Source organism: Ictidomys tridecemlineatus, chromosome 3 (genome assembly GCF_052094955.1).
Source record: "Ictidomys tridecemlineatus isolate mIctTri1 chromosome 3, mIctTri1.hap1, whole genome shotgun sequence".
Lineage (NCBI taxonomy): Eukaryota > Metazoa > Chordata > Mammalia > Rodentia > Sciuridae > Ictidomys > Ictidomys tridecemlineatus.
This window is the reverse complement of record NC_135479.1, coordinates 15,363,661-15,377,244: the sequence shown is the minus strand read 5'-3', so window position 1 is coordinate 15,377,244 and position 13,584 is coordinate 15,363,661. Positions and strand designations below refer to the sequence as shown.

Below are 13,584 nucleotides of genomic sequence, written 5' to 3'. Positions count from 1 at the left end.
CTATTAGTTGTACAAATTAATGGGTTTCACTGTGACATTTCCATATATGTATATACATCCTTTGATCATATCCACCCTCTCTACTCTTTGCTCTCTTCCTTTCCCTTTTCCCCGCCTCCAGTCCTTTATCCTTCCCTAATGATCCCTCTTCTATTTTCAAGCTCTTATTTATTTCCACATATGTGATACTTCACTTTCTGTATGAAGCTAATTTCATTAATATGATAACCTGTAGTTTTATTCATTTTCCTGTAGATGACATAATTTCATTCTTCATGGCTAAATAAAACTCCATTGTATATATGCCCCCTTTTTAAAATCCATTCATCTGAAGATGGACACCTAGGCTGATTTCACATCTTGGCTATTGTGATATTGCAATAAATGGGTATATAGTTATTTGTTGTATATGCTGATTTCATTTCCTTCAAGTTTATACCCAGGAGTAGCTGGATCACCTGAGTAGAACTATTTTTAGTTGTTCGAGGAACCTCCCTACTGTTTTCCATAGTATCTAATGTATGAATTCACATTCTCACCAACAGAGTATAAGGTTTCCTCATTCTCCATATCCTTATCAGCATTTGTTATTTTTAGTTTTAGGTTTTTTGTTTTGTTTTGTTTTGCTTTTTAAATAACCATTCTGAGCTGGGTAAGATGGAATCTCTGGATGGACCTAGGAATTCCATCTTAGGTTCTTAGCTTGTGTTTTTGTAGAAACTCTAAGAAATCCCAACTGGGGGCTTTCTTTTGATCCCTCTGAAGTATGTTAAGGACAATAAGAAACCACTGAAAGATTGTAGAAGTAGAAAGTAACTTAATTAGGTGTTCACTTTAGCCTATAGCATGGAGAACTGATAATGTTGTCTTTCTATATCTCATTAACTAGTCTTAAATAAATATGAGGCCTTCTTTTTAATTCATAAGACATGAACATATCTTCTGTTTTACAAACAGCTTGATCTTTAAGGTTTGCTTTTACTGGTAAAGCTTTTAAAATATATAGTCTATGATACGATAACTTGTAGTAAAAATAGATTGGGTTTAACCTCTGTAGTATCTAATGTATGAATTGGCAATGTTATGTGTATAATACAGTTTCCTTTCACAAAGAACAGAGTGAGAATCTTGTCTAAGAACAAAAATAGGTAGAGTACATGTCTTTTATAAAAAGTAATAGGGCATGCGTGCGGCCCGGGTTTGATCCTCAGCACCACATACAACAAAGATGTTGTGTCTGCCGAGAACTAAAAAAAATAAATATTAAAAAAAAAAAGAAGGCTGGGGATATAGCTCAGTTGGTAGAGTACTTGCCTCACATGCACAAGGCCCTGGGTTCAATTCCCAGCACCACAAAAAGAAAGAAAATAAATAAAATAAAGACATTCTATTTTTAAAAAATTCCAAAAAAGTAATAGATTCATATCAAAATAAAACCTTTTCAATATGGAATGATTATAGATATATCTAATGTAAAAGATTAGAACACGTTAATTTTATCAACACATTTTGTTATTTGTTTGTTTGTTTGGACTGAACCCAGGGGGCTTTACCACTGAGCCAAGTTCCCAGCCCTTTTTATTTTTTATTTTGAGACAGGGTCTTGCTAAATTGATGAGACTGGCCTCGAACTTGGTATCCTTCTGCTTCAGCTTCCCCAATCACTGGAATTATAGGCATGCACCATCACGCCCAGCCCAAGTATTTCTTAAACTGGGTGTGGAAAGGTTAGAAATTGCCCAGTGAATTTCTGATTGGAGGATTCTAATTCAGTAAGACTGGGATGAGAATCAGTATCTGTCAGTTTTATTAGAGCTTATGCATTTGTTTTTTGCATCCCACATTTGTTTTTTGCATGCCTAGTTAAAAATCTTCCTCTAGTAGACCAACCCCCTTTTATATGAATAGAGGAGATAACAAAGAAATTGAAATTCCTCTGTCCTCTGGAAAGAGATTATATAGTAGAGGAAATGTGCGTATATTAAGCACTTATGTTATTAAGAAAACTCAGCTCTTAATGTTATTGATATGATTCAAAGGATTTATGTAGTTGTAGGATAATGAGAATGTCATTTGTGCTTAGTTGAGTCAAATGTATCTTTTATGACCTGGTGGTAGTATTTAAATGAAAATCAAAACCTGGATAATTAAATACAAGGGATTGCATATGGAAATTATCATTGAAAAGCCTATAATATTCTTATAGCTAATAAGCAACATGTTCTTCAGTTAAATTATTAAATGTAAATCCTCAGATTTAGCAAAGAATATGAATACAGACTATGTAAAGAATTTGAAAGACTTCTTTTAAATTAATATAGAAGCATGTTTACTTTAGCGTTAGTGCTTCTTCAAGTAACTTACCATTTTGAAAAGAATCAAATTTATTTTTGATAAAAATATATTTTCATTTACAATTTCAATACTTTATTTGGGTAGAAGGAACTGAAGAAAAGTGAATTGTTATGTTAATTGCCCATTCCTTCATCAAAAAGGAGGTAATTTCAGGTTCAAAAATCATTAATTAAGGACACAAACTGATCTCTGCAGTCCATTTCTACAGAGATAGTTAGTTTTGTATTAAATCAACATTGTTTGACATATTTTATAAGATAAACTTTTAGAATAAGGCATTTTTCCTTGTGCTCAATTACTGTTTCATGTGGCTGCCTATATATCAAAAGACATAAATTCGCATTAAAAACTTTATTTCTCTTCACCTTCAGAGGTATTATTTCTTTTTCTTTACAAAGAAAATTATTAACAAAGTTCTAAGCCTTCTGAAAGTTTTGTTGTTTATAAATAGCAAGGAAAACTTGTACATAATAAGAAATTTCTATATTCTGATACTGAATATTTACTTATCACTGTTATTTCCTAAGCAGGAAAAATGGGCCACAAGTCTCTGCTCATGTTAAATTTATGAAGATTCACCTTAATTATAGAAACTGTAGTTTCTTTGCTGGAAAGCAAAGGCAAAGCCTGATGGATGTAAAAGCCATGTGTAGATTCTTTATTCTTTTTTCATTAAGGTATTATTTTTTCCAAAAAGTACTTAACTAGTCAGTTTATCTTTACTTCTTGATTTTAATTTTTCAGACCTCAGCAATCACCCAGCGGATAAGTCCCTGTTCGACACTGACAAGCAGCACTGCCTCTCCACCAGCCAGTAGCCCCTGCTCTACCCTCCCACCAGTCAGTACAAATGCTACTGCTAAGGATTGTAGCTATGGGGCTGTTACTAGTCCAACCTCCACCCTTGAAAGCAGAGATAGCGGCATCATTGGTGAGTTTATTTTTGTAATAATCTTTTTTTATTATTATTAGTTGTTCAAAACATTACATAGTTCTTGACATATCATATTTTGTAATAATCTTTTTGTGTCTTTGCTTTTTTTCTTTTCAAACATATAAACTTAAGATTTTCAAAAATCTACTTTTGATATTATAGACAGATTGTTAGATGTTGTCTGTCTTTTTATTGATGCTGAAGAGAGAAATAAAGGTAAACAAAATGCAAGTTATATCTCCTTGCTTTACTTATCAAGCTATTACTTGATAAGAAGTAGATAGAAAAAGTTCTGTACACGTATTTCTGTAAATTCCCAAACATCATCTGTCAACAAAAATGGTTCAGAAAAAGTTTATTCTTCACTGGAATAGTACTGAGTTTTGTGAAAAACTGAAAGAAAAGATTAAGATTAAATGGCTAAAGAACTGAAACTGGAGTTGTTTGTGAAACTGGAATCTGTGCAAATCACATATCAGTCCTTGGATAAGTTTGGGAGCCCCTTCTGGCTTCTTGTCAGCAAAAACATTCCCACTTTTCTTTTCACCCTCTAAAAGAGGGGAAAGTGTTGTTTCTTTGCTTATGATTCAGGAATCTTATATTAATACATTCTTATGACAAGCTTTGGCACAAAGAAAACTTGAAATTTGGGGAAGTAACCAAGCTAAGAAAACTGTCATTTCATTTTTCTCTTTTAAATTTTCTAATATAACTTTTAAATAGAATATCCTAGTAAATTACATGGTTCTAGGACTACATCTAAATTGTCTTCAACTTACTAATTAGCAGTTTGCAGCAGATACAAAAAAAAAAAAACCATTCTGGGAGGTTATCCATGAGTGAGATTAACTTCAAATTTTCCTTTCTTTTTCTACCATTGTTAGGTTTTAGTATCAAGAATTAGGCTAGCCTAGGGCTGAGGCTGTAACTCAGTGGCAAAGTGCTTCCCTGGCACAGGTGAGGTACTGGGTTCCTCAGCACCACATAAAAAAATAAATAAAATAAAGGCATGCTGTCCATCTATAACTACAAAAAAAATTTTTTTAAGAATTAAGTTAGCTTCATAACATTGGTTGAGCCCATCCAAATATAAATATTGTTCAAGATACACCCTTAATATCTCTGTTCTTTTCTTTCTTAAGTGTTTCCATCCTTTTTTTTTCTCACTACCAAAGCAATGCTCTCTCTTCCATGATGCCCATTTCATTTCTCCAACTCCAACTTTTTTTGTTGTGGGTTTTTGTTGTTGTTGTTGTTTTTTTTTTTTTTTTTTTTTAGAGAGAGTGAGAGAGGAGAGAGAGAGAGAGAATTTTTTAATATTTATTTGTTTTTAGTTCTCGGCGGACACAACATCTTTGTTGGTACGTGGTGCTGAGGATCGAACCCGCATGCCAGACGAGCGCGCTACCGCTTGAGCCACATCCCCAGCCCCTATTGTTGTTGTTGTTTTAATACTGGGGATTGAACTCAGGGGCACCTGACCACTGAGTTACATCCCCAGCCCTCTTTTGTATTTTATTTAGAGAAAGGTCTCACTGAGTTGCTTAGCACCTTACTTTTGCTGAGGCTGGCTTTGAACTTGAGATCCTCCTGCCTCAGCCTCCCGAGCTGCTGGTCCAAATTTGATTTTTGATTCTACAAAGTTACACTTTTTATCACCATTCTTTTCACCACGGACAGAGGTTCAAAAATAATCATGAAGCACTCCAGTTATCTCTGCCTTCTCTGGAAATCTAAACAGACTGCTTCCTCTAGTCTTACCAGACCTTCTGTCAATAACTAATATTGTTACTTGCAGTTATATATTGTTTTTCTTTATAGTAGAACACATATTTCTAAATGGCAGAACTCACGTCTTATACTTTTTATTTACCCTCCAGATTTATCCTAATAATTTCTAATTTATGACTCATTTGTATGAGAAGTCATTAGAGATAATCATTAGATAACTAAATATTTTTGACTAAGTAATATAGAGAAATAAAAACTGATGAAGAGTACCTTCTCTGTCCTCTGAAGTGGATTGTGAGATATTGGGATTACTTGTTCTTTGAATATTATTAGGATTCGTTATTAAAATAATCGAGACTCAAAGTTGTCTTCATGCAATGAATGCAAATGTCTTAATTATTTTAAACTACTATTTCCATACATTTAGTACTATAAAACTCTATTTAAATTTTCTTTTTCTTCTCACATTAGTTTTTCTTATAGTTTTTATCTTTCTTCAAGTTTATTGGCATAAAGTTGCCTAAAATGGGAGCTCAGAATAATCTTTATTATGTCCCTCTCCCTGTATTTCTCATTACTGTGTTTTATTTTGTTTCTTCCTAGCATTGCTTTGGTGGTCCTCACTATCTCAGACTTAGATTAGTAATAATTTCATTGTTCTCTTGACTTTTCATCTTGCCTTCCTAAATCTGTTTTTCAAACAGCCATCAAAATAAATGAACTGAAAATCAATTACTTCTTTAACTCTGAGCTACCTATAAGATGAAGGGAACTACTTGAAAATTAAATCTGACCACATCACTTCTCTGACTCCAAATTTACATTTTAGATAAAGCCTAGGCCTTCATGATCTGGTGATGGCCAGTTTCTCCAGTCTTCTCTCCCACTTCTTCCAAGAACCTTATACTTATTATTCTAGCAATACTAGAATTCGCTATTGCCTGACATGTTCTAGTTTTTTCATTTCTATGTTTTTGCTCATGTTGATTATTCTTCAAATATCTCCTTTTAAGTTTGACTTATTTCTTACAAATCTTTTAAGATTCAGCTTAAGAAATATTGTCACCAATACTACCACCATCTCTCTTCAGCTTTACACTCATGCTTCTATCCATTGCATAGCATTATTTCATTACTGCGTATGCACATTACTGGGCATATCTGTATCACTGCATTTAATACATGGTATTATAATTATTTTTTGAGCCTGCTTTCCCCCATTAGACATATTAATTCCTTTTTAACAAATACTGAGACTTAATCATCTTTACATCAGTGGCACTTAGCCCAGTAACTGGCACTGGCACATTGTAGCAGAGTAGTTGCTTAGTAATATCTGATAGGAGATTATAAGGAGGATGGTGTCTAACTAGGCACAAATATAAGACCATTAAGATAATAAAATTATGCCAATAAAAATCATAAATAGACCCATACAGGAATCCAGGCCCAAGTCAGACTGGCAGACCCACACCCAAGCCCAGGCCCAAGCCTAGGATCGCTCCTATCAACCCAGGTAGGAGCCCTGGCCCAGGCCCAGAACCACCCAGCAGACCCATGCAGAATCCCAGGACTAGGTCAGGCCCAGAGCCATCCCCCGGCAACCCACCTGGAAGCCCAGGCCTATGTAAGGCTCAGGACTGCACCCCCCCCCACCCAACCCACACCAGAGCCCAGGCCCAGATCAGGTTCAGGACTGCCCCTGCTCACCTGTGTGAGAACTCAGGCCCAGGACTGCTCCTGTGCAGAGTGGAGGACCATGCCGGAACTCCCCATTTACCAACGCATTGCTCCCCCAACCAGCCTCCATCTTGGGACACTGCAGCCACCACCATAGCCCTTCCCATGTAGTAGCCTCCATCTTGGGACAACAGGCAGAGCCTGGAGGCAGCTGCATCTCTGAACAGGCAGCCTAAAGCCCCATCTCTGAAAGTGGTTGCATCCATCTTAGGAGATTCCCACTGCTATCTTGAGTTACCTCTGCTATTGCCACCATCATTTTAGTTATAGTGTCATCCATGTTGGGACACTGGCCAGGGACTGGAAGCACAACACCAAGGTGAGGTACAGGAAATCTTTAAGGACACTACAAGATTAAAAGGTAGAATTTGCAATACCTCAGATCTGCACTGCAAGAAAGGAAGACACATAGACAACATGAAAAAACAAGGGAAGAAAGTACCCCAAACAAACCAAGATACTACAATAATAGAATCCATTGACAACACAGTTGGTGAAATGTTCAGAATGTACATAATTAAAATGATCTGCAAATTAAAGCATGACATAAGAGAACAAATGCAGGCCAAAAATTGATCACCCTAACAGAGATAAGAGAACAAATATAGGTAACCATTGATCACGCCAACAAAGACATAAGGGAGCAAATACAGGTAGCAAAAGATTACTTTGAGAAAGAGAGATTCTTGGGGAAAAAAAAACAATCAGAAATCCTTCAAATGAAGGAAACAATAAATATAAAACTCAATAGAAAGCATCACCAACAGACTAGATCACTTGGAAGGATAGAATGTCAGATAATGAAGACAAAATATACAGTCTTGAAAATAAAGTTGACCACACACTGAAGATGGTAAGAAACCATGAACAGAACATCCAAGAATTATGCGATAGGATCATAAGAACAACTCTAAGATTTATTGAGATAGAGGAAGGCAGAGAGATTCAAACCAAAGGAATTCACAATCTATTGAATTAAATAATATCAGAAAATTTCCCAAACATGAAGAATAAAATGGAAAATCAAATACAAGAGGCTTATAGTACACCAAGTGTACAAAATTACAACAGATCTATACCAAGGCACATTATAATGAAAATGCCTAGCATACAGAATAAGGATAGAATCTTAAAGGCTTCAGACCAATTCAGATCTCAGATTTTTTCAACCCAGACCCTCAAAACCAGGAGATCCTGGAACAACATATACCAAGCTCTGAAAGAAAATGGTTACCAACCAATAATATTATTCCAGCAAAATTAAGCTTCAGATTTAATGATGAAATAAAAACCTTTCATGATAACCAAAAGTTAAAAAAAATTACAGCAAGAAAGCCTGCACTGCAGGGCAATATCAGTAAAATATCCCAGGAGGAGGAAATGAAAAGTAACATGAAAATCAGCAAAGGGAGGAAGTACAGCAAAGGGAGGAACTACACCAAAGGAAAAACTCAGTCAAGGAGAAACCAAAAATAAACCAAAATATCTGGGAATACAAATCATATTTCAATAATAACCCTAAATGTGAATGACCTATCTTATCAATTAAAAGACATAGACTGACAGATTATGTTGAAGAAAACCAAGAATATGCTGCCTTCAAGAGACTCATTTCACAGGAAAAGACATCTACAGTCTGAAGGTGAAAGGATGGGGGAAAAATGTAACATTCACGTGGACCACGTAAACAAGCAGGGGCTTCCATCCTCATATCAGACAAAATGAACTTCAAACCAAAGCTAGTAAAGGGATAAAGAAGGACATTTCATATTGCTTAAGGGATTTAGACATCAACAAGACATAACAATCATAAATATCTATGCCCCAAACAATGGGCATCTATGTATATCAAACAAGCCCTTCTGAACTACAAGAATCAAATAGACCACAACACAATAATACTGGGTGACTTTAATACATCTCTCTCACCACTGGATAGATTTTCCAAACAAAAACTAAACAAAGAAACTATAGAACGCAATAATACAATCAATACCTTAGACATAAAAGACATATATAGAATATTTCATCCATCAAAGAGCAAATACACTATGTTCTCAGCAGCACATGGATCCTTCTCCAAAATAGACCATATGTTATTCCACAAAGCAAGTCTTAGCAAATACAAGAAATTAGAGATATTAACTCTATTATATCTGACCCATAATGGAATGAAATTAGAAATCAATGATAAAATAAAAAATAGAAACTATTCCAACACCTGGAGACTAAATAATATGCTTTTGAATGACACACAGATAACAGAAGACATAAGGTAGGAGATTAAAAAGAAATTCTTAAAAGTAAATGAGAACTCCGATACAACTTATCAAAATCTATGGGACACTATGATGGAAGTGCTAAGAAGAGTTTATAGTTCACTGCATTGAACTCACTCATTAAAAGACTCAAAGTCAACAAACAAACTACCTGACAAAGCCCTAGAAATGGTGCATTTGACAAAATACAGCACCTTTTCATGTTCAAAACACTAGAAAAACTAGGGGTAGTAGGACCATACCTCAACATTGTAAAAGCCATCTATGCTAAACCCAACATTATTCTAAATGGAGAAAAATTGGAAGCATTTCCTCTAAAAACTGGAACAAGACAGGGATGCCGTCTTTCACCATTTATATTCAACATAGTCCTTGAAACTCAATTAGACAAAAGAAATTAAAGGGAGAGGAATAAAAACAGAAGAACTCAAAACTATTGTTATTTGCCAATAGCATGATTCTATACTTAGAGGATCCAAAAAACTCCACCAGAAAACTTCTAGAATTAATAAACGAATTCAGCAAAGTAGCAGGATATAAAATCAACACTCATAAATCAAATGCATTTCTGTATATCAGTGATGAATCCTCTGAAAGAGAAATTAGGAAAACTACTCCATTCGCAATAGCTTAAAAAAAAAAAAAACTTGGCAATCAATTTAACAAAAGAGATGAAAGACCTCTACAGTGAAAACTATAGAACTCTAAGAAAAGAAATTGAAGAAGACTTTAGAATATAGAAAGATCTCCCATGCTCTTGGATAGGCAAAATTAATATTGCCAAAATGGCCATACTACCCAAAGCACTATACAGATTCAATATGATTCTAAGTAAAATACCAACATCATTCCTTGTAGAAATAGGAAAAGCAATCATGAAATTTATTTGGAAAAATAAGAGACTCAGAATAGTTAAAGTAGTCCTTAGCAAGAAGAGTTAAGCAGGAGGCATCACAATACCAGACCTTAAACTATACTACAAAGCTGTAGTAACAAAAACAGTATGATATTGGCAACAAAATAGACATGTAGACCAATGGTACAGAATAGAGGATGCAGAGACAAACCCACATAAATACAGTTATCTCACACTAGACAAAGATGCCAAAAACATACATTACAGAAAGGATAGGCTCTTCAAAAATTATGCTAGGAAATCTGGAAATCCATATGCAGTAAAATGAAACTCAACCCCTATGTCTCACCATGCACAAAACTCCACTCCAGTGTATCAAAGACCCACGGATTAGACCAGAGACCCTGCACCTAATAGAGGAAAAAGTAGGCCTAAGTATTCATCATAGGACCCAACTTCCTTAACAAGATTCCTAAAGCACAAGAAATAAAATCAAGAATCAATAAATGGGATGGATTCAAACTAAAAAGCTTCTTTTCTGCAAAAGAAACAATCAATGAAGTGAACAGAGAGCTTGCATTTTGGAAACAAATTTTTTGCCACATGCACATCAGAGCACTAATTTCCAGGATATATAAAGAACTCAAAAAACTTAACACCAAAAAAATAAACAACCCAATCAATAAATGGGCTAAGTAGCTGAATAGACACTTTCAGAAGAAGATAAATAATCGATCAACAAGAATATGAAAAAATGTTCAACATCAGTGTAATTAGAGAAATGCAAATCAAAACTACTCTAAGATTTCATCTCACTCCAGTCAGAATGGCAGCTATCAAGAATACAAAAAACAATAAGCGTTAGCAAGGTTGTGGGGGGGAGGGCACACTCATACATTGCTGATGGGTCTGCAAATTGGTGCAGCCAATCTGGAAAGCAGTATGGAGATTTCTTAGAAAACTTGGAATGGAACTACCATTTGACCCAGCTATTCCACTCCTCCATCTATACACAAAGGACTTAAAATCAGCATACTATAGTAACACAGCCACATCAATGTTTATAGTAGCTCAATTCACAATAGCTAAACTGTAGAAGCTACATAGATGCTCTTCAGTAGATGAATGGATAAAGAAACTGGTGTAAATACACAATGGAATATAACTCAGCATTAAAAGAGAACAAAATTATGGCATTTGCAGGTAAATCGATGGAGCTGGAGAATATCATGCTAAGTGAAGTAAGCCAATTTCAAAAAACCAAAGGCTGAATGTTCTCTCTGATAAGTGGATGCTGATCCATAAGGGGGCAGTGGGTAGCATAGGAAAAATGGAGGAACTGTGACTGGGCAAAGGGGGAGGAAGAATGGGGGATGGAAAGATGGTAGAATGAGATGGACATCATTACCTTAGGTACATATATGACTGCACATACAGTGTGATGCTGTATCATGTACAACCAGAGAAATGAAAAGTTCTGCTGCAGTCATGTACAATGAATCGAAATGCATTCTGCTGTCATACATACCTAATTAAAATAAATAAAATTTTTTTAAAAAGTGGGACGACCCCAAATTCATTCTGTGAATTCAGTATTACTTTGATATGAATATTATACCAAAGACCCATCAAGGAAAGAACAGCATACATAAATATACCTGATAAAATTAGATACAAAAATCCTTTAAAAATGTCAGCAAACTACCTTCAAGAATACTTTAAGAAGATACTGCACCATGATCAAGTGGGTTTCATCTCAAGAATGTAAGTTTGTTTTAATATACAGAGCTCAGTAAATTTAATTCACCACATCAATAGAATTAATGAAAACAATCACATGATCATCTAAATATACCCTGAAAAAGTCTTTAATACAGTCCAGCCCCATAAATGTTAAAAACATTGGAGAAATTAGTGATAGAAGGAACTTACTGCAACATTTCAAGGGCTTTACATGACAAGCTCAAAGTCAACATCATATTGAATGGCGAAAAACCAAATGCATTTCCTCTAAAATGAGGAACAAGACATGCATGTCGACTATCACTCTTCTTCAATGTAATTCTTGAAACTCTAGCTGAGACAAGAGAAGGAAATTAAAGAATGCAAACAGGATAGGAAAGGAAGCAGTGAATGTGTTTGTTTCCTGAGGATATCTTCCTATACTTAGAAGATCCAAGAAACTCTACCAGAAGAAATCCCTAGTAATTGGGGAAATAGAAATAAAGACTTCATAGTTATTTCAACTCACTCTTATTAAAATGAAAGGCATCAAAAATACAAATAATAATAATTGTTGGTATGAATGTTGGGAAAAAGTAAATTCATACATTGTTGGTGGTACTGCAAATTAGTACAACCACTTTGAAAAGCAGTATGGAGATTCCTCTAAGGAGTAGGAATGGAACCCCCATATGACTCAGGTGTCTCACTTCTTGGTGAGACACCTGAGTCATAAGCATACTACAGCTACACATTCATATCAATAAGCATAAGCATACTACAGCTACACATTCATATCAATGAAAATAAGCATACTACAGCTACACATTCATATCAATGTTCATAGCAGCACAACTCAAAATAGCCAATTTATAAAACCTGTACAGGTACCCATCGAGAAACAAATGAAAAAAGAAAATGTAGCTTTATTCATCCATAATGAAGCATGAAATTATTTTATTTGCTGGCAAATGGATGGAACTGGAAAATATCTTGTGAAGCGAAATAAACCAGACATTGAAACTTAAGGATGATGTTTTCTGTCATATGCTAAAGTAAGAAAAACACAGGGGGGATTCCATGAAATGGATGTAAGATCAGTGGAGGAGATAAAAGGGATGGAAGAAGAGGAAGGATGGATGGGAAGGAGGAGGAACTGGGGAATGAAATTGACTAAATCATGTGATGTAGATACATGATGATATCTCAGTGAATAACACCTCTATGTACATATATAAAGCCAATTAATAAAATAACAAATCAACAGAAGGAAGATCAGTAGAGTAGAGGAAGGGGAAGAGAACAGGCATGAAGGAAGGATAAGAAGCCATACTGGTGACTCAAATTAAGCAAATTATATTCCATGCATGTACAAACCCCATTATTTTGTGTAAATATAATTCACTAATGAAAATATTAAAAAATGCAAAAGTTAAAAAAAATCACAAATATCAAACACCTGACAATTTACCACCTCAGATTTGTGAGTTTTAGGAGAGATAAGCTATGATGGCAACAGAAAATGCTCTCTGTAGTAAAAATTACGTATGAGGTGAACTGAGAGAACAGAGGATCAAAGAAGTTTAATTAAAAGTTTTCAGAATTCCAAAAAATTAGACAATAAGATAACAAATAACCCAATCAACAAATGGGCCAAGGACCTAAACAGACACTTCTCAGAGGAGGATATACAATCAATCAACAAGTACATGAAAAAATGCTCACCATCTCTAGCAGTCAGAGAAATGCAAATCAAAACCACCCTAAGATACCATCTCACTCCAGTAAGATTGGCAGCCATTATGAAGTCAAACAACAACAAATGCTGGTGAGGATGTGGAGAAAAGGGTACACTTGTGCATTGCTGGTGGGACTGCAAATTGGTGCGGCCAATTTGGAAAGCAGTATGGAGATTCCTGGGAAAGCTGGGAATGGAACCACCATTTGACCCTGCTATTGCCCTTCTT

The 13,584-nt window shown here is 35.1% G+C and overlaps 1 protein-coding gene across 12 annotated transcripts in view; it reads left to right on the top strand.

The window, feature by feature from the left end:
* The window catches only part of Tanc2 (tetratricopeptide repeat, ankyrin repeat and coiled-coil containing 2), a 417,090-nt gene that overhangs the window by 207,760 nt on the left and 195,746 nt on the right, over nucleotides 1–13,584 (top strand). For all 12 annotated transcript variants that reach the window (XM_040268622.2, XM_040268621.2, XM_078041904.1 and 9 more), the window contains one exon: nucleotides 3,100–3,286. In XM_040268622.2, coding sequence (XP_040124556.1) covers nucleotides 3,100–3,286 — 187 coding nt within the window. The remainder of the gene's footprint in view (nucleotides 1–3,099; nucleotides 3,287–13,584) is intronic.